General features: G+C 39.8%; 1 protein-coding gene across 1 annotated transcript in view; it reads right to left on the reverse strand.

Annotated features, from left to right (window-relative positions):
* The window catches only part of LOC143122793 (lipoxygenase homology domain-containing protein 1-like), a 75,267-nt gene that overhangs the window by 47,913 nt on the left and 5,330 nt on the right, over window positions 1-22,024 (reverse strand). The window contains exons 3-7 of the mRNA XM_076283677.1: window positions 17,194-17,274; window positions 15,001-15,185; window positions 7,712-7,810; window positions 7,383-7,534; window positions 722-845 (exon numbers count right to left, since the gene is read on the reverse strand). Of these exons, the coding sequence (XP_076139792.1) occupies window positions 722-845; window positions 7,383-7,534; window positions 7,712-7,810; window positions 15,001-15,185; window positions 17,194-17,274 (641 nt within the window). The remainder of the gene's footprint in view (window positions 1-721; window positions 846-7,382; window positions 7,535-7,711; window positions 7,811-15,000; window positions 15,186-17,193; window positions 17,275-22,024) is intronic.

Raw genomic sequence — 22,024 nt, forward strand, 5'->3', positions numbered from 1 at the left:
GACGGGGAAAAAAAAAACATTTGACAATCCCTATATGACCACTTCGCTAGCGGCGGTCATAATAAGTATGTTAATTATTTAAAAATATTCAGTAAAATTCAAAATAAGCGATTGCATAAATATGCAACATATCCCTTTCAAGTCAGCATTTAATAGATGCACCTTTGGTCGCAATTAAAGCATGGAGAAAAATCAGTGCTTCCTAGCTCAAGTTGCTGCAGCTAACAGCTAGATCAACCAGGCAGATGCAGTGCCATGATTTTAAAAATACTTATTTAGAGAGATAAAAATCTTGTAAAATCAAACTGGTAGTGTTGAATGATAAGAGAGGTCAGTACAATATGACAGAGTGACCTTGGCCATAACAGAGATAGAACTGTTGAATAGTGAATGAGAGGTAATTGTCTCAGTAAAAAGGTTAGCTACTGACCGGAGCGTGATGCTTCTGATAGCAGAAGCAGAAGGCACAGAAAAAGTGGATGCACGCCCAGGGTTCTTGGCACTTAACTATGTAATGTGTGGGTAGGATCATGACCCTTTCCATTAGATTTAGACAAATTGGGGACCCACTTAGTGCTAAAAGGGGAACCCAGTACGTTGACTATATTGTGTTACTATAAAGCATCAAAATTTAATTAAAACAATTACAATATTCTAATACAATTCAGTCTATTCAAGACTGCTCTTGTTAATTGTTTTTTGTGTATGGTTTTACCGGTACACAGGCCTGTTGTTCCCACCAGTGCGTCCCTCTGTATTTTACCGTCACCGTCGTCGATGTTAAACCAGGCATCATCGTAGGGGAACTCATACACCTCTTTATTTCCTTTGTCTTCTATCTCCACCTAAACACATACAAACAAACAAAACAAAACTGATTTGACAACTGACAATTTTTTCTTTTTACATGGTTGAAATCTTTACAAAGATAGTGAAGCTGCATAGGCAACCATTGTGCTTCTACCTTTTCTCATTATTATGCAGCTTTCTTCTGCCATGAGAGTTGTGAGGGTCAGGGCGGTGATCAGTGCCCCACATGGTTACATACAGGCCAACAAAGGCAATCAAGAGGTATGGTGTTGGATGTTCTCCTTCTTCCCGCCTCCTCCCTCTCCACTTCCCTCTCTACCTCCTCTTTTGCCACTTCTCTCCATACATACTTTGACTAGTAGCCTACTTATCATGTAGGCACTCCTATCCTCTAGTACTAGTACTGACAGATGCAGTGGTAACTCCTAACTATAGTCTCCTCTGCACTGTAGTTTAGACGTTAGTCTGATGCTGTAGCTATAACTTAAAGCTTAAATGTTAAAATGCTTAATTGTTAATAGCTAAAATGTTATTCTATTGCTTTAATTATAGCTCTGCAGCTTAAAGGTGCTCTAAGTGATGTTATGCGGCTTCTAAACTAAAACATTTTTTGTTAAATAAAGCGAACATCACCTCACCATCCGCTAGCTGCCTGTCCCCTGCACAGTAAAAAAAATGTGGTCTCTGTGGACAGCAGGCTCCAAAAAATGCAACAAAAACAGCCTGGTCCAGCCTGGTCCATTAAACATAACAAAATGATCCAGCCAATCGCCTACGAGATGCATGTCAGGAGAGTTTCTGTTGCCCTGGAGGGAGGGGCGAGCTAGCTCTCTGTTTTGTCAGAATGACGTTACCCAACATTGCTTAGAGCAGCGTTTCTCAAACTACGGGCCGCGGACCGGCACCGGTCCGCAATGTGGACACTGCTGGTCCACGGAGCCACGGAATGAAATTATGCCCGGTGATTCGTCTGATAATTTGCTGCGCAATTGATCAAGGAACCGCAGAGAAAAACTTCTGCAATCAGGAGAAAATACTTGCTAATTTGGTGGCATCAAACATAGAGGCATACAATTAAGTGGTGGTATGAGCATTCATTCAATGCATGCCTGTGCGCGTCTGTAAACTGTAATTATGACATTTAATAGAACAACGTGGATTTATGCAACTTCCATAATAACAGAGCAGAGACACTGTCTAGCATTGAGTATTAATCAAATTCGAATATAACATGGCCAAAAGAAGCCCTATGCAACAATTTTAGCAAAAATGACCTTAATTATGCAGGTTGAGAGTCGTTCTGATGGTTCTACAACACTTTCTGGGTTGTTTGGTGGGTGGTGGGTGATATTTACATCCAGTCTTTTCTAGTAGGTAAAGCAACTTCCTGACTATAAACATGCCAAGTTTCAAAGGTCTCAGAGCTTGTGTGATTGATCTGCACTAATTTACATGCCTTAACTCCAATACGGACAGGCTATTATTTAGTCCTTTTTTGGTTTTGGGGTGTATAACAATATCTGTTAATTTAACAATCTTAGCAGTAAAATATTTTTAGCTAAGAATCCATTTAATATATGGGAGACCTTAGAGATGAGGAAAAACATTGTTGGGTTTAGTTCTACCTCCGGTAGGGGTATCTAAAAAATTGGGGCCATTGTCACTAGCCTATTTATTCTAACGTCTATACGGAACTACCTGCTTCATTTGCAGAGGACGAAGAGAAAGCACCTTTTTGATAATTGAGCCAGTAGAGAAATAACTGTTCAGAACTAATCTGTAGCCTAGGGTAGGTTTCTGCAGAAAACAATGTTGTTGGCGATTTAATACTATCTAGCGACATTTTTAACAGGCTACGCAATAGAGGCTTAGACAACTATGACCCACGTTTTGGTTTCGTAAATGAATTTGCCCTACTTCTTGACTGCAATATAGTCAATTGACTGCTTGACAGGTTATTTTTTATTTTTCTGTACAATAAACAAATACATCTGCTTTATGCCGCAGAAATACGCACTTGGCCAGCCTATAGAATGGGCACATTTTGGAGAGAATAGAGAATGTACGTACGCAAGAATCTGTAGGCTATTTGTGGCGGGTTACCAGCAAACAATGTTTAATGCATTAACTCAAGACCTCAAACGTTTTCTAAACAATAAAAACAGAAAGGATGCAGCAAGCAGCAAATGTTGAAGAGTCATTTCCAGTGGAAGAACAAAATGCTGAATGAAGCCCAAAGCTATGAAGGCATATCTGGCAAGTTGTTATTTTATGAAGACGTAAATGGTTGCGCTATAGGTGAGATTTGTTGGGGGCAGAGCCGGATTAACAATTCATAGACCCCTGGGCACAAATGTCTGATGGCCCCCCCTGCCCCCAGCCAACGTGAATCGGGCGGTCAGTTAGGCTAGGCCTATATCGTGAAGATTTTTCTTGCCATCTAAGGCACGAGCGCATCTGTGAGGCCAAGCCTCACCAAGTAGCCCGTTTGTTTACAACTAACATTACATTTAATTAAACTGCTTATAGGCTATGCCGAATATCAGTGTCGGGTGAATTAGGGAATGTTCTCAAAGTAGCCTTATAGCTGAAAGCTGCTTGGGATCCCCCCCTGTCAAGCAATAACCATACAAACGCGCAGCCTGCTCACTCATTGTTTCAAAAGGAGTAATTTTGGCTTTGTCGGAACTGGCTATTGTAGGCTACGTAAAAATAAACTTCCAAAACTAACGAAAAATATTTATCTTCTTTCAGTTGATTCAAAAATGTCCAAAAAGTTAAAAACAGATGACGTGATGCGCGTCATTGACATAATGCGCAAATAATATAGCCTAGATATTCCAATATATTCGAATACATGTGTTTATTTTAGAGGGAAAAATTAAAACGTCATTTTTGAGCAATTCTGACAGCCCTAGGCTACAATCGGCTATTAACACCTTCCACCTAACCCCGGTGAGTGGGGGTCGCTATAATGCGTGTGAAATAGCACCATTGAGTAGCCTATGCGACATACATACATCTGTCCTCTGTCAAATACAGTTGCATGTACTGTAGCTCTGAACAAAACCGTTCAAGAGTTATTTAAGGAGAAGTCGAACGTGTGTTTTGTTTCATTCGTCCCTCCTGGCTGGGACAAATGAAACAGCATGGGGGACGAATGAAACATAGCCTACAGCTTAAATTATGTAAACCTCCCACAACTTCAATATTTGACAACATATCATGAATGGCATAGGCGCCGGTGGGTGCTCCGTCGCTCGAGCACCCACGGAAAATATCAAGCACCCACGTGTGCCAGCTTACAGACCCGGCTAAATTTACATTAATTTTAAATCAAACATCGCAGTTGATGTTAAATTCAGCATCTCTCATAATGTGATTGGCTATGTTGCTGTCAATCACTCCATATCCTAACCACCAATGAGAGCGTCTCTTGTATGAAAATTCCTGACACTGCACCTGAAGAATTAACGCAAGGCCTTGTCGGGTCTTCAGCCCCGAATGTTTAAAATGTATATAGCCCTGAATATCATTTTAAAAGTAGTCTGACAAAGCTTATTGTTTTGTGACACAGCTAAACACTGGTACCTCATAGAACGTCTATAACATAGCCTAGGTGGTCGCAACTCACAAAAGTAAAGCAGATAGAAAGAACTCACGCAAATCTAGACTACAACACGCAGACAGTTTCATGTGCAGGGGAGAGAGAGCGCGCGCACAGGTGTTTTATGATTGCTGGCTTCTGATGGTATCTTGCTAATTCACTGAAGAAAGACTTATGATTATGGATAGAAAGAACATTCTGAAAAGGAAAGGAGTAAGACAATGAGGAGCAATGCTATAGTGGAATACTCATGTTGCTGTATCAGCAGATGAGAAGGAAATGTCTATCGCAGAGATGAGAGCTGGGATAGGAGAACTGCAGTCGGCTCTACTGTTGTCAGATTGCCAGATGACGTCTCCATTGGCCCTTTCTGCTTCCCTCAACGACAGCATCCAAATTCCTCGTGTTTGGGCAGACGTGAGTTTGCGTAATGTTGGACCAGACGACCATGCAAAAATCCACCAACAGAGCTTCAGCCAAGTGGGCAGATATGGATGCCTGCTCTTCAGACACGTTATCTCGGAGGAGAACTACCGAGCATGGAGCAAAACCACAAACTGGGATGGTTCTCGAGGTAAAAAAGCATTACCTCAAAATGTGAAGAGCTTTGTGGTTGATATGCTGAAGCGATACTTTCCTGGTGTGGACAGGAAGGAAATGAAAGACTGTGTTGACAAGACAAGTGTTTGATCCGGAACTTCGTATCGAATCTAATTCGGTATAGTGTAGGAGGGGCCAGCACTTTTAGCGTTCCTGTTTGTCTTTGTAGGAAAGAACATGGACGCCACCAGGGCAGCAGCTGTCTCGGTAGTGCTAGGGGCTTGCCTAGAACACAAGAGCAAGTTTGTGGCTCATCTAAACAAGCTACGGGATGATTTACACCCTGATGATAATTTACAACCCAGAAACAGCGAAGGAATAACCAGACCTGCATAGTGCTTCTTTAAGAACAAGAACGGAAGAAGGGAGACAGGTCTGTAGTTCTTTTAAAAGAAGGAACTATTCCAGAACTGAGTGAAGTATTAAACACATGTGTGACCGCCAGCAGAAGAGCAGTGCGATAGACTGCAGAAGAGTAGACAGGACAGGATCCAAAGGGCATGTTGTTGGACGTCTTCGCTGAAGCAGTAGAGAAACCTTTTCTTCATCAAGAGGACTTTGCTCAAGCAGTAGAGAAACCTTTTCTTCATCAAGAGGACTTTGCTCAAGCAGTAGAGAAACCTTTTCTTCATCAAGAGGACTTTGCTCAAGCAGTAGAGAAACCTTTTCTTCATCATGAGGAGAGAAAGAGTCCAATGATGCCACCATGTCAACACAAGGCAAAGCCCTCTGTAAAGGCTTATCAAACTGGGATCTTATTTAACCCTTAGAACCCTAAGCTGTTTTTAGGGCATTTTCACTACCTTTATTCATAAGGATTTATTCTGGTCATTGTAAGTGCCACACACATATATTATATATTGTTTTTTTCAGGAGAGTTTAGGCTATTCAGATCTCCCATCATTTCATGTATTAATACTAGCATTGATTTTTTTTTTTTTGATTTTTAAAGAATTAAAATATAAAAAGTGTATTATAAAAATTCTTATATTTCGACATGTATCTCACCACAGCAAGCTCACAGCTCTACATGCATTTCATGTGTGTGTAGGGCAGACTGTCCTGAATCGGGCAATATAATTGCCATGTTGGAGGGATACTCTGGGGCTGAGCAATTTACAGAAATATTTGCTATGTGATTTACGGAAATAAATGCCATTTTTTATTTAGTGATGAAAAATGACCTTTCTGCGCTCCATATCTGTGACACGAACTGATCTGACCTGACTTGACCCGAGGTTGCGTGTTAGCCTGCGTGCCTGTGTGTATGCAGTCATAATAATTCTCAACTCTTTACTGCATTGCCATGAACAAAGTAAAGGCAAAAAAGGAGTTTATTTGTTGAAATTGGGATGCAATGTGAGCCTTGAATTGGATGCCATGCAGGAATTTGCTAGGATCTCAAAACCGGAATATGAACATGCTTTGCCATAGAGAAACACATGATAGCATTGGATTATAAACATGCTTTGCCACAAGAACAGACAAAAACGTGGGGTAAGTCCAGCTATATGAAGTTATTATTTTGCTGTCACTTCGTCTGTTTTATAACCCAGAAGGATGTACTTGGTATCAAATGATAGCTCTGAGTCTCCTCTTTCATCTGACATGCGTGGCATATCTATGCGATCACGGGTCCGCGAGTAATTCAAACGAGAGTAATGAGTGTGCAGCGTTGGTTTGTGTACATGACGTTATTATTTTGCAGTCACTTCGTCTGGTTTTATAAGCCAGAAGGATCGATAAACATGGTACCAATGGATAGCCCTGTGCCCCCTCTTTCATCTGATATGCTTGCCATATCGATGCGATCACGGGTTCGCGAGTAATTCAAACTAGAGTAATGTGTGTGCAGGTGAATGCAGAGAAGTATAGACTGTAAATATGATGCAATTTGATTTAATTTCATGATTTTTTTTTAATTTTCATACTTGATCGTACAGACAAGTGTGTAGTCTCGTTGGAAAGCCCCACTTCTGCTCTGTCGTGCAATAAAGGTTTCATCTCGCTGCGATGAACCGTTCCGGAGCAATGTAACAGAGAAGAAAGGGTGTGTTTTTTGACGCACTTTGCGTCAATCGGGTTCTAAGGGTTAAGCAACTTTGTCAGTGGAAAAAGTCATCTGCTGAAGTAGTAGATGATGACGGTAGTGTAGGATTGAGCAGAGACTTGAAAGTAGAAATCTTGCTCTAATAGAATGCCTTTTTTGCAAGTGTGGATGCAAAAGAAGATAACAAAGACTGGTAGTTACTAAGATAATTGGCATCTCTGGATTTACACCATTTCCTCTCAGCAGCTCATTTCAGTAATGAACATATACTGTTTGTGAGCCATGAATGACGTAATAATGTGCGTGCGTGCATACCTTCCCACAGGCCCACCCAGCTGCGTTTCCCTTGTTGTTGTGTCCAATGGTGATCTTCTGTACACGACCCAAATTTGGAGCCTCAACAACGAACTTGTCTTCACCTCCCCTCTCAAAGTTATCTTTATCTTTACTGTCCAGCCTACGATCACCTAAACGTATAAACATGCACAAATATTACTACATACATACATACATACATACATATACATGATATACTTACACACTGTACATCATACACACACATACTGTAAATAAATACTCTGTAAAAATTACAATAGGTTGCATTATTTAAAAAAAAAAAAAATAAATAAAACACATGCACACACCTGAGTCTCCTTTCACTCCAAAGATGATAAGAAACACATCAGCGTCTGTTCCGCTGCCTTTAATATCTGGTGTAGATACACTCACCATGTATCTGTTCACTGCAAAAAAGAACATGTTTGCACTCAAATACACACAAATAATGTGTAGCCTACAAACAACACATCCAAACTGAATATTGTATTATGTGGACGTAAAACATATTTAGATATCCTCCAGGGGTGACATGTAGTTGGATGAAGTGAAGTAAATGCACATCCAAATTTTAAACGAAGACAAAGTAAAAACAACAAAAGATAAACTGACACTGATAAACTGAAACATAGACATATGGCCTGCACACACAGTCTGCACACTGTTTGCCATTTCCTTGTGTAATCTATTTGTCAGTGGTTCATTTTTATAAATTATAGGTTTGGACCATTTAATTTATGTCATCAACAGATCCATGATTCATGGAAATGTCGTGTACACTAGATTTATGCTTATTTTCCCTCATCTTCATGGACACCACAATGATCCCTCGTATTTTTCCTTGTAATTATGTATTACTAACTAACACGATGTTTAAAGCCATAAACAACCGTAAATTGGGACAAAACTAAAGGTAACTTTAGCCTTTAAAGTGCTGTATAAAGTTGTCCAAATGAATAGGTCGTTATTAGGCGTTGTTGTGAAGATATTGCATGTGGATGTTGTATATAGGCTACTTTTTAGATGACCAACACACAAACAAAACCGGGAGACGGACAAATAGTATCAATGCTTTGATTGTTTCAGTGCGTGCTCAGGGGTGTCAGTAGATGGGTGTGCATATATTCATTCATTCCTGCAGGCGCCCCTGTGGCCATGCATGCGCCCTTAAAATAGCATTTGAATAACCGGGTCATTCTACGAAACCGGTGCTTTTTGCGTCCGGTCCATTTCATGAGGTCTCAACAATGTAAAAATGTGTCAAAATGTATTTCAGAGGATCAAACCTGTTAATTTAAGTGTTATGAATTACATGATGCATATTTCAATTAGGGCTGTCACTTTTGTGAAAAAATCCTGTTCGATTTTTGAGACATAAGTGTTCATTGAATCGATTGTAAAATCGATTTTTTATGTCTAAAGACGCTTCCATTTTCAACGCAAAATATAGGCCAATCCACAAACAACTAACAGGCATTAGGACGAACGTAAAGAGGGCGCTTGAAGACGCAAGCCAGCAATATTTCTGATGATTTATTGGCGTGAAGTTTCGTGCACAATGACAAACAGAAGTGCAACATTCTCGAAAACCAGTAAGCCGAGTGGACTGCCATTACATCAGTGACATGACTGCAGGCTTCAACGTAGCTGTGTCTGTGTTTACGATTAGAAATGTCAAACAAATTTCGCCTACGTAGAACTCGATTGCACAGTTTGCGTAGCCTACCGCTTTGTTCTTCTCCATAGTTTGATATACCAAAAATCCGAAGTACTTCCACATCTCCTCAAGTTATTAGGGCCTATCACTCGTCTCTCTACATGTCGCACAGGTTGATCGCGTTGTCCTCCATTTTTTGGCAAAACACGAGCAGCACAGCAGCTGATTGAAACAGCTGTTCCCGGTGCGTAAAATTGGTGGGAATTTTCTTTTTAGCTTTCGCAATGCTTACTGCACTTCGGAATTATTTTATATTCTTATATTCTTGTTTGTGAATTTTGTTACATCTATCTTTTTTATTTGTTTATTTCGTTTAAAATTAATAGTGTAAATATTTGGTTAAAATCGAATCCCCATTTTAGTTTTCGAAACTTGTGTTGTTTGGTCCAATCGATTGTGCAATCGATTTTCGAACGTAAAGTGACAGCCCTAATTTCAATGTCATTGTAAATATAAATCCTACACTTTTTAGTCATCTTTACCAAGGACATGGCCAATATCCCCATGTCCGGAAAGTCACATATGGAATTCGCACCTAATATATTAATTGAAAAATGTCATTTAATTCCGCCACTGACTGTAGACTAGGTTTTTCCTGGTCAGTGTTTTCTGAATCTGCAAAATAGCACCAGGGAATGTTTGCTCCGGAACACGCTTCCTCTTTTCGCTGAACAGCCCCCCAGGAGCGCAAATTCATTTCCTAATTTAACAACCTGCGTCTGTGGAGGGAAAATTCCGCTGTGCGTTCAATGCAAAATAGGAATGATACAAGCGCCAGTGTATAAAGTCAATAGCGCTACGTGCAAGATAGAGCCCATAGTGTCTAGCCTATAACATCAAATAAATCGATTGTCATCGGATGTTGTATGGTATGCACGTCCTTAGTGGCATATTTGCACACACAACACTGTTAAAGCGCCTGGCTTTTGGAGAGGCGGAGCTCCACCTGTAAGATAGGATATGACAGAATCTTACACGTAACCTGCACATAATCTGCTCCGTAACCTGCACATAACCTGCTGCCGACCAGGTTTCGTTGGCAGCATAAGACACCATGGTGATACAAGTGACGCTAAAACAGAGCCACTTTCAAGTGACAGCATACCCTGGCTTAGAGCGCAACATGCCTTGACACTAATCGAGTAGTATAGCCCCTAGGAAGGGAATGGACAAATCAACTTGTCGTGTCTGCAGCAGCCTCAAGTGGTCCAGACACACCCAAGATAACTAGCCAACCAATCGTTGGTAACTAGGTGGAACGAGGGAGAGAATATCATTGCAGTATTGAATAATTGTACTCAATTTTTTATTGTATTGGTAGGTAACAACGTATATGAGGTATTGTAACAATACAGATACCATCAGAAAACGGAGGAATAACAACTAGACTGCATTTCCGGTGGGAACTGCGAAAGTGTGCTTGTCCTGGTCCGCTCACCAACGTGAGCAGACAGTGGCATATGCTATGCTGAACCTGGCTTGATCCAAGCATTCTAACAGTGCCTTTCAGTGTTGGAGCAGTGGCAATATCTCAAAAGCTCTAGGAGAGGGCTACGGGATGATTTACACCCTGATGATAATTTACAACCCAGAAACAGCGAAGGAATAACCAGACCTGCATAGTTGGATTTTACCTATGGCCTGCCTTAGAATTTAGCTTCTAATGACTAAGATCAAATCAATAAAATAAAACGACAGCAGTGATTGGCTGCAAAAATAAATAATGTCACGCTCACGCGTCTTAAACTGGGCTATCAGGTAACCTACAGAAGAATTTAAATTATGAAAAATGACCAAGGCATTAAAATGCTAAATGCTGCTTGTTTGTCAGGATACTTTTTCACTGATTTATTTTAAAAATATGAGCTATGAATGTGAATGTTATATATTTCATCCCCTAATTCTGTTTTACTGGTTTATTTGACAAATAGTCTATATGGATTTGCTCTATAAAGACCTTATGTCTGTTTGGGATTGTTTTGAGAGTCTGATGTATCTCAGAATAAAGGAATGTCCACAACATCAAGTGTTTTTTTTTTTTTTGCGTGTGTGAATGTATTTGACTTAACTCATTAAATGTAGCTGGATACTCATGAACGTAAATAATGGGTGAAAACATTTAACCCATTTCACCCCATCGGTCACAATTGTGACCGAAAAAAAATATGTACTTATAGGCCTCTAAAACTGTAAATGGGGAATATCCCAATACTCTTTCAGTAAATATTGAAACAATAGAGTGTTTCAATGAAATGTGTGCAGTGTCAAATGTTTTGAGTAAATTGTCACATGACCAGAGCTGTTTACTTCCTGGTTGCACCTTGAGAAGAGGATGACGGCCTCACAGCTCCCAAATAAAAGGTTTTTAAAGTATGTTAAAATAAACATAGGACAAATATTTTTTGTACACATGGTCTTTAAGGTGTCTAGTTATGATATATACATTTATAATTATTCAAATGTCTTTGGTGTGTTTGCAGAATGAGTAAACATGTTAACGGTCACAATAGTGACCGGTGGGATAGAATGTTGTATCTAGATGCACACATACTTCTACACCTACAAACACACACACATACACATACACATACTCATACATACACACATACAGAGACATACACACACACTTACACACAGATACACACACACATACATACTCACACACACATACACACAGATATACACACTCACACACACACAGACATACACTCACTCACATACACACTCACACACACACAAATATACAAACTCACACACACACATACACACTCACACATACACACACACACAAATACACACATACACACAAATACACATACACACACACACAGATATACACTCACATACACAGATATACACACTCAGACATACACACTCACACACAGACACAAACACACACACAGACATACACACTCACACACACAGATATACACACTCACACACACAGATACACACTCACACACACACAAATACACACACACACACACACACACATATACACTCACACACACAAAGACACAAACACACACACAGACATACACACTCAAGGGGACTTCACATTGCACGCGACATGCACTTTGCCTGCTGCTCACACACCCACCTGCAGATACACACACACACACACACACACACACACACACACACACACACACACACACACACACACACACACACACACACATAGATATATATATATATATATATATATATGTGTTATATGTGTGAGTGTGTATGTCTGTGTGTGTGTGTCTGAGTGTGTATATATGTGTGTGTGTGTATTTGTGTGTGTATGTCTGTGTGTGTGCGCATATATATACACACACACACACACACACACACACACACACATATATATATATATATATATATATGTGTGTGTGTGTGTGTGTATATACGCGCACACACACAGACATACACACTCACACACACAGATATACACACTCAGACACACACAGAGACATACAGTACACATGCACACACACATATATATATATGTGTGTGTATCTGCAGGTGGGTGTGTGAGAGCAGCAGGCAAAGTGCATATATATATATATGTATATATATATATATATATATATATATATATATATATATACATACATACACACACACACACACACAATATGCACACTAACTCTCACACCCCATGCAGATACACACACAGAGACCATATACACTAACTCTCACAACTACATGCAGACACGCACGCACAGACATACATGTACACATTCAGGGTTCTATTTTAACGAGCCGAAGCTCCTGGTAAATAAACAATGTTTACATATTTTTCATATTTATTATTGCCAATGGTGTCAGTGTTCATATCAGTTTGAAAAGTCCTGTCAGAATACCTTTATTTTAACAAAAAAGCAATTTGAGCAACCTTTAATTGAGTATACGCATATTATCCCACCGGTCACAATTGTGACCGGTAATAAAACTCACTTTTTCATCTACTTTTATACATTTTTAAAAAAAAATAATTATTGATTACTTCAAAGGGTTGCTAATAACACATGATCTGCATATTTGCATGTCTGGGAAAAATTTGGGCTTAAATGGGTTAACTTGACAATTAAATACGAAAAAAATAACAGAACATTACATAAAATTACGAACATTACATAAAAACAAACAAAAACATGATGCCAGACAGAGCGGCGTGTCTCTAGGGTGTTGTCAAAAACTGTATTCATGTCTGCACCAATAATCAGGTGGTACTCATCTAAAGTTAACAACTCTTTTGTAATGTTCTGAAAAAATGCACAGGCAAAGATGGCTGGGGCATAAATACTAATAAAGGCTACTTTCCTTCTTTCAATGGAGGTACAACCGAATGCTAGCCTTCCTGAAGCATCTGAGCTTACTTTAATTATGTTTATAGTCAGATTACGTCTCGTTAACACAGCTACCCCCATGGTGCTACTGCCATCCTATGAGGCAGCTACCATTATATCTCCTGTTTTGTAGTCTTAAGCCTAGGCTATTTAATTGTATTGCCTTGTTATGCGCGGGGTGTGCCAACTTTTTAAGAGATAGAGAGACCCCTTTAAAGACAAAAAGATCATTTGAACCCTGTTCTCAACCTATCTTCCATCTCGTGACTTTCTTTCTGAGACGCTCTGTGAGAGAGTGATTAGTATCTTTTTTAGTCTGACGAGGCACTCCTTGCATTGTATCGACTTTAGCCGAGTGTTGATGTTGCTATTCAATGATCTCAGTAGCGTTCCGTTTTCAGCTATGTGACTTTCAACCGTAGTTAGTGCTCTAGCCAAAGTCTCACTCAGTATTTCGGTTACAAGGTCTTGTAGTGTCTCCCTCTCCGCCTCTACTGTCTGCTTGATTAGCAAGGAGATTTCCTCCAGGAGTAAACTAGCTAGTGAGGTTCCTGAGCTAAGGCTAGCTTTGAAACGCTTGCCCGAGTCTTGTTTTGCAGGCGAACTTGCACTTCTCTTTGACACCATTTCACGATACTAGTATTCAAAACTATCCAATATGTTAAATGAGCAACTTTGTTACAGGAAACAAGCAGTTAAGCTGCCAATTAAAGGGCTTTTGGTAGGAGCTCAGTGTGAGGCGACCAGGAAGTCTCACCGGAAGTCTAGTCTAGAATCCTATTTTGGTAGAAATTTTGGACTGAGCAATCAACTTCTTTCGAGTTTCTTTGTTGTTGTATTCGTATTTACTTGTTCGTCTCCTAGGCTTTCTATCTGCTTCTGTTGTTCTGATTGTTTCTGTTAGTGTTTAAATGATGCGCGACGCATGAGGAACACCTCCTATTTTGTTGACTACAGGTTAAATTCAAAAATTATAATTACAATCTGTTCATATTTTCAGAAAAAATTATATTCTAAAATATATATTACAATGGATAAAACCTACTTACACTTGAAAAAAGGTTTATCTCACCAAAACAAGACATTTATAAGCTGTGCACGTGCAAGTGTGCGATGTTCATGTGTCAAGTCACATTGAGTGACCGCATGGATGTCCCTGTAACCTGCAACCGGGGATTAACAAAACTTTTGTGTCCTAAGGTATGTGGCCATGCATGTGTGTGGAGATGGGAAGACAGGTAAACTTATCCTAGCTAACTGTTGGCTTATGTACTTTCAGTCCTCCATTAGCTCTTGCAGTAACTCTTTTCATTATCTTATACTTTCAAAGATGACTGAATGCTCAAGTTTGGTATGAAAGCAATCTGCTGTATGAATGTTTGGAGTGTTAAATAGGTGTACAGTATTTGTAAGGAATGTGTTGAAGACATTTGAAATCTAGACATGTCTGTGTAAATGCACAATAGCATAAGGATATATGGTGTAGGTACAGTATTTATGACTGCTGGTTGTGTTGTGGTGTGAATGCTGTGTTGTGGCATACGTTTGGGCACATCCATAGGGTTGAGAGTGCCCAGCAGATCTCTGAAGATGAGTGTGTCTCCTAGCTCCCGGCTCAGCCAGTTGGTACAGGAGAAGAAGAAGCGCAGATGTGGTCGACTCACTTCCGTCAACATCACACGGTCCAGGTACCAGCCCGCATTCATACCTGTGTTGTCATGCTCAATTCTGACACACACACACACACACAAACAAAGACATGGATACAAAAATACACATTTAGACAATATAATATACAGTACCCTCCAGAATTATTGGCACCTCTGCTAAAGTTGACTAAAAACCGGTATAAAAAATAATCTGTTGGTTTATTGTAATCTCACAATGAAAAGAATTAGGAAAAATCCAACCTTGAAGGAAAGTAAATTTATTTTGAGAAAAAGGAAAATCTCATAAAGAAATAACTATTTTTAACAAATGCATTGCTCACAATTATTGGCACCCCTGCTTGTAATACTTTCTTAAGCCTCCCTTTGCCAATAAAACAGCTTGTAATATTCTCCTGTGACACCCCATAAATTTGGAGAATACAAAGCAAGGGATTTAAGACCGTTCGTCTTCACAAAATCTCCCTAGATCGTCCAGATTCCTAGGTCCACACTTGTGCATTCTCCTCTTTGACTCACCCCACTGTTTTTCTATGGAGTTTAGATCAGGGGACTGATATGGCAATGTCTGAAGCTTGATTTTGTGTTCAGCAAACCATATTTGTTTTGCTCTGGACATTTGTTTTGGTTTATTAACCTGATGAATGATCCAGTCATGACTAACTTTTAGTGTCTTAGCAGAGATTGACAGATTTCCTTTGAAAATGTTCAGGTTTTTCTTGGTGTTCATGATACCATGTACCTTAATTAGGTTCCCACGACCTTGTGGAATAGAAACAGCCACCCAATTAGGCATGGGGTTCTTTTCAGTATAGTCATTCTTCTATGTATGCCAAACACACCTAACGTGTTTCTAGCCAAAGAGCGCAATTTTCATTTCATCTGACAATAGACCATACTTCCAGACAAAGTCACTGTACCATTCAGTAACTTCTGCCGTTTTCATTGGTAATTAAATGACTGGACAGGCTTTTACTTGACATGCCCTATTAATAATCTATTAGCAGTGAGGTCACTTTTGAAGATTTTTTGGGGGACTTGGTGACCCCAAGATGATACCTTTGGGTACGTTCAGACTAAGCGTCTTTTTCGCAGCTGCCAGCGTCCGTTTTACATTATAATCCAGTGTTGTAGTACTCGAGTCCGAGTCATGAGCCCTACATCACACATCACGCCATGTTTCTACAATAATGGACGTTAACTTTAACGGCGCCAAATGCCTGGAGACATGAATGCCTCGAAGGTTGTTTGTTTTGTTTTTGCATAACTTCTTTTGTCATAAAAAGACGCTTAGTCTGAACGTACCCTAAGTCTGTAACTCTCCAACAGTGGTTCCTATGGAATTGTTTGCCTATCTTACCATCTTCCATACTGTACGTGGGGGCAAGATAACTATGGGTCTTTGTCCAAGCATGTTTGTCACATTTCCAGATGATTAGAACCTTCAACAAAGTACCTAGTTTTCATAGACATTCTCTGACTTACGAATGTCAACACACTTTCTTGTTATTTAAATGTAGTGTATTCTCTTGTCTTTCCGATGTTGAAAAATGACTACAGGATTTAGCCTCTGTGTGACTTTATTTTCATACCATAGTGAAAAAGAAAGTCATGAACTACTTCTGAAAGTTTACAGACACTCTGATTAACTTAAATAAATTGAAATTAAACAGGAAAATGCTTCCGGTTTTGTATATAAGATTTTTCAGGGGTGCCAATAATTGTGAGCAGCGTGTTTTCATTAAAAATATTAATTTTTTTATGAGATTTTCCTTTTTCTCAAAAAAATGTGCTTCCCTTCAAGGTTGGATTTTTCGTAATTTTTTTCATTGTGAGATTACAATAAAACACCAACAGAATATTTTTTATACCATTTTTTAATCAACTTTAGCAGAGGTGCCAATAATTCTGGAGGGTACTGTACATACATTAATGAAATTGTATTGTCTACTGTACATATACATGTTTTTCAAGCACTAGTGATGTTTTTGTGTTTGGCCTTGTCCAGGCATCCACATCCACATACTGTATGTGTGTGTGTGTGTATGTGTGTTAGAGAGAGAGAGTACCTTAGCTTCTGTATAGTCCCCACATTGTGTGTCTTTATTCGAAATACATTGGTTTTATTTCTATCGAATGCCAACGCATTTCTGCAGGGAAGAAACAAAACCCACATTAGAGACTGAGCCAGATATTCTGTCTGTTCTCATGTTTGGTTCTAAATTAAGACATGGTGTCACATCATCATTAGTCAATATCAACTCCCAGCCAAGTCATCTATCTATTTGTATGCATATTTTATTGTGTTTGTCCACGCATGTGTGCACATGCATGTGTGTGGCTTTTCTGTTTTTATGTGTGTGTGCAATTTCATGCTGTACTACCAAATAGTGCAGCTTTTTCTGGCTCTAGATCGATCCAACACAAAGGCATCTTCACAACCAAAATGCAAAAAGTAATTTGAATCCTTAAATTTCCTTTTTCAAAACATAAACTCAAATACATTATGCAGATACATGTATATGTCTTATCTTGTTCATGTATTCACAGTTTCAAACAAACATTCTGGCACATTTTCAAAACAAAAAACTTGACCAACAAACAAACTTTGGAATTTAATGCAATTCAGCAAGTTGCCTATCAAATTCCATTCAGTGTTCCTGAAAAAACAAAATAACATTGCATAAGTGCATAGTTGATTGAGCTGAATGAGTTTATTTTGCATATCAGACTTGCTATGTCACATTATAAAATAGTAATAAACTAGATGTACCACATAGCGAGACTGTTCATACACATTTTAACGGGCAAAGTTGAAGAGCTACTGTCCGTTATTGTTTGTGCAAATAATATGCTGATTCATGTTCCCTTGCATTTTGCAACCATGAGGTCCATGGTTAAGCTCAATCTTTTGACGCAATCTTTTGATTTTCACCCAGCCTAGTAGGCCCCCGATAGAAATATTGTTTAATTTTGCGATTGAGATATCCACGCACTGGCGCCCCCCCTGCGATGTGTTCGCCCCCCGGTTTTAGAGCTATTCTAAATGCAAAAATGCATAGAGGGAGTTATGACAAAACCGTGACTGTTAACAAGCTATATAAGGTAGGCCCTATGCTAGGCCTATTACACAACACAAATTGTCACTAGGCTATGCTGGCGACCCAAATAAAAGCTCTTCTTTGGAACCAATGGCTTACACCTTGTATCAAGCTGCCACCTCTTGGCGAAAAGTTAATAGTTTTGCATATCAGTAGTAATACATTTCACGTAGCTGTGAATCACGGAAAGGGCGAATGAAGTGGACACTTTTTTTTTTTTAAGTATATTTTTGGGCTTTTTTATGCCTTTATTGCGGATAGGATAGTGGAGAATGACAGGAAGTGAATGGGAGAGAGAGTCGGGGTGGGATCCGGAAAGGACCACGGGGCGGGAATCGAACCCGGGTCGCCGGCGTACGGTGCAGGTGCCCCAGCCAGTTGCGCCATGGCCGGGGCCATGAAGTGGACACTTCTAAATGGAACCCAACCCACTGTACAGTAGCTCAAGGTCTGTGGCTAAAGCAGCCATAATGAAAGCGTTATCATTGTTTGGATACTTCACACACACGTGTTTTTTAATCGCATAGACTACAACTACCAAGCTGGATTAAAAGCACATCGACTACCCTCTCACACCCTAAACACGCACTTCGAACAAACAAAAAGCGCCTCAGTCTCACGGAATAGCCATAGGCAAAACTGTATCTGACCGGTGTAACGTTGGTACTAAATCATCCATCGCAAAGAATGATTTTTGTAGCACGTGCAACAAATATTAGGTACAGCCCTGCCCTGAATACATCTCAACGTGCGCTCTAAAACATCTGGTTTAAATGGAGATGTAGATCATCACGGGTGCGTTAATAAATTGCGGCGAGTTGACACAAATTATTCACTTTGACGAATTTATGTAGTTTCAGTTAGCCTACTTTACTTTGAGCCATGCTCTTCCTTGAATCACCTTTGAACATAGAGGATTGAAGTAGCCTATGGGTGTTTGGGAATGAACGTTGACTCAGATGCTTTTTGAGACCTTGAGCATATATGTCCCAGCCCGGTGTTTAGGGTGCATCATAGACAGGTTATCTTTCAGGTAGCCTATATATTTTCCATTAAAAAACCATCACGTAGCGAACGTGTTGTGGCTAACTCACTTAGCTCCTGTTAGTAGCCTAGGTTATGGTCATAAGATCGAAAGATGGTCGAATGGTCGAATGGTCGAAAGATACAATTAGTGCTGTTATCGATTTGCTTGGTAGCCTATAAACGCATTTATGGTTTTCTACAAATACATCAATAATCAAATTGGCCTCCATCACTCAACCATGCTAACGGTAACATTATTTTACCTACGTTCTGCTATTGATAGGATTAACGTAGCCTACCTGCAGTAAAAAACAAGCATGTCCGATAAACATTCTCAGAATTATATCGGCTTCAAGAGGAAATGGGAATTACATGTCATGCAGAAATCATCCTACCCTTAGACGTTCTCTGCGGTAAACTACTGTATCCTACAGTCTTGTCCTTGTAGGAAGCGTAGTGTCTTTCCAACCCACTTTAGATTAACTTCCAACAAAATTACGTCTCACTGCAACGATGCGCCATCTAGTGGACAAACGACTACTTATCGCCAATACCTGACCTGACCTGACATTCTCTGGGGGTATGCCAAGTTTCGTAGAATTTCATCCATGGGGGGGTCTAAAAAATGAAGTTATGTGTACATTTAGTGACTGTACTGTACACTCATTGGCCTGTAGATGGTGGTGCACACATATACACACGTACACACACACACAGGCATGTATACCATCAGTATCGGCAATTAGAACGGCCGATACATAATTACAAATTCAGTAGGATTAAAGGAAAACCAAATATTCATCATAATAATTTGGCTTCATTTCCAGTATTGGCGTCCCGTAGTCGTTTGTCCACTAGATGGCGCATCGTTGCAGTGAGACGTAATTTTGTTGGAAATGCTTCCTACAAGGACAAGACAGTAGGCCTACAGTAGTTTACCGCAGAGAACGTCTAAGGGTAGGATGATTTCTGCATGACATGTAATTCCCATTTCCTCTTGAAGCCGAAATAAATCTGAGAATGTTTATCGGACATGCTTGTTTTTTACTGCAGGTAGGCTACGTTAATCCTATCAATAGCAGAACGTAGGTAAAACAATGTTACCATTAGCATGGTTGAGTGATGGAGGCCAATTTGATTATTGATGTATTTGTAAAAAACCATAAATGCGTTTATAGGCTACCAAGCAAATTGATAATGTTACTAATTGTATCTTTCGACTGTCATCTCATTTGCTTATGACCATAACCTAGGCTACTAACAGGAGCTAAGTGAGTTAGCCACAATACGTTCGCTACGTGATGGTTTTTTAATGGAAAATATATAGGCCTGAAAGATAACCTGTCTATGATGCATCCTAAACACCGGGCTGGGACATTTCTGCTCGAAGTCTCAAAAAGCAGTCAACGTTCATTCCCAAACACCCATATAGGCTACTTCAATCCTCTATTTTTAAGGAAGAGCATGGCTCAAAGTAAAGTAACTGACACTACATAAATTCGTCAAAGTGAATAATTTGTGTCAACTCGCTGCAATGTAGATTTATTAACGCACCCGTGATGATCTACATCTCCATTTAAACCAGATGTTTTAGAGCGCACGTTGAGATGTATTCAGGGCAGGGCTGTACCTACACATATTTGTTGCACGTGCTACAAAAATCATTCTTTGCGATGAATGATTTAGTACCAACGCTACACCGGTCAGATACAGTTTTGCCTATGGCTATATCGTGAGACTGAGGCGCTTTTTGTTTGTTCGAAGTGCGTGTTTAGGGTGTGAGAGGGGAGTCGATGTGCTTTGATTCCAGCTTGGTAGTTGTAGTCTATGCGATTAAAAAACATGTGTGTGTGAAGTATCCAAACAATGATAACGCTTTCATTATGGCTGCTTTAGCCACAGACCTTGAGCTACTGTACAGTGGGTTGGGTTCCATTTAGAAGTGTCCACTTCATTCGCCCTTTCGGTGATTCACACAGCTACTTGAAATGTATTACTACTGATATGCATAACTTTTCGCCAAGAGGTGGCAGCTTGATACTGTAAGGTGTAAGCCATTGGTTCCAAAGGAGATTTTATTTGGGTCGCCAGCATAGCCTAGTGACAATTTGTGTTGTGTAATAGACCTAGCATAGGGCCTACCTTATATAGCTTATAGTTTGTTAACAGTCACGGTTTTGTCATAACTCCCTCTATGCATTTTTGCATTTACAATAGCTCTGAACCCGGGGGGCGAACACGTCGCAGGGGGGGCGCCAGTGCGTGGATATCTCAATCGCAAAATTAAACAATATTTCTATCGGGCGCCTAGCATGGACTAGGCTGGGTGAAAATCAAAAGATTGCGTCAAAAGATTGAGCTTGGTCTGGCGAAAGCCAGACTAATCATGGACCTCATAGTTGCAAAATGCAAGGGAACATGAATCAGCATATTATTTGCACAAACAATAACGGACAGTAGCTCTTCAACTTTGCCCGTTAAAATGTGTATGAACAGTCTCGCAACGCATTTCATGAAGGCCCTTTTGGACATGTCAGTTATTTGCTCCACTGGGTAAAACGGCATTTTGTTTTAGACTACTGGTATTTCATTTGTGCATTGACAATAAAGCTGAATATCATATGAACTAGATGACTAAACATTCGACAGACGAAGAAAGACTGGACAGACGAAGAAACATTCACAAAAATCCGTGACATGACCTCTCTTCTTGATAGCTGTTGAAAACTGCATGGAACTGACAGGGATTGTTTTGTTTAATAATAAATAAATT

Source organism: Alosa pseudoharengus, unplaced genomic scaffold (genome assembly GCF_046254945.1).
Source record: "Alosa pseudoharengus isolate Yale_2024_CS ecotype anadromous, Long Island Sound unplaced genomic scaffold, YU_APseudo_1.1 YU_APseudo_1.1_scf_14, whole genome shotgun sequence".
NCBI lineage: Eukaryota > Metazoa > Chordata > Actinopteri > Clupeiformes > Clupeidae > Alosa > Alosa pseudoharengus.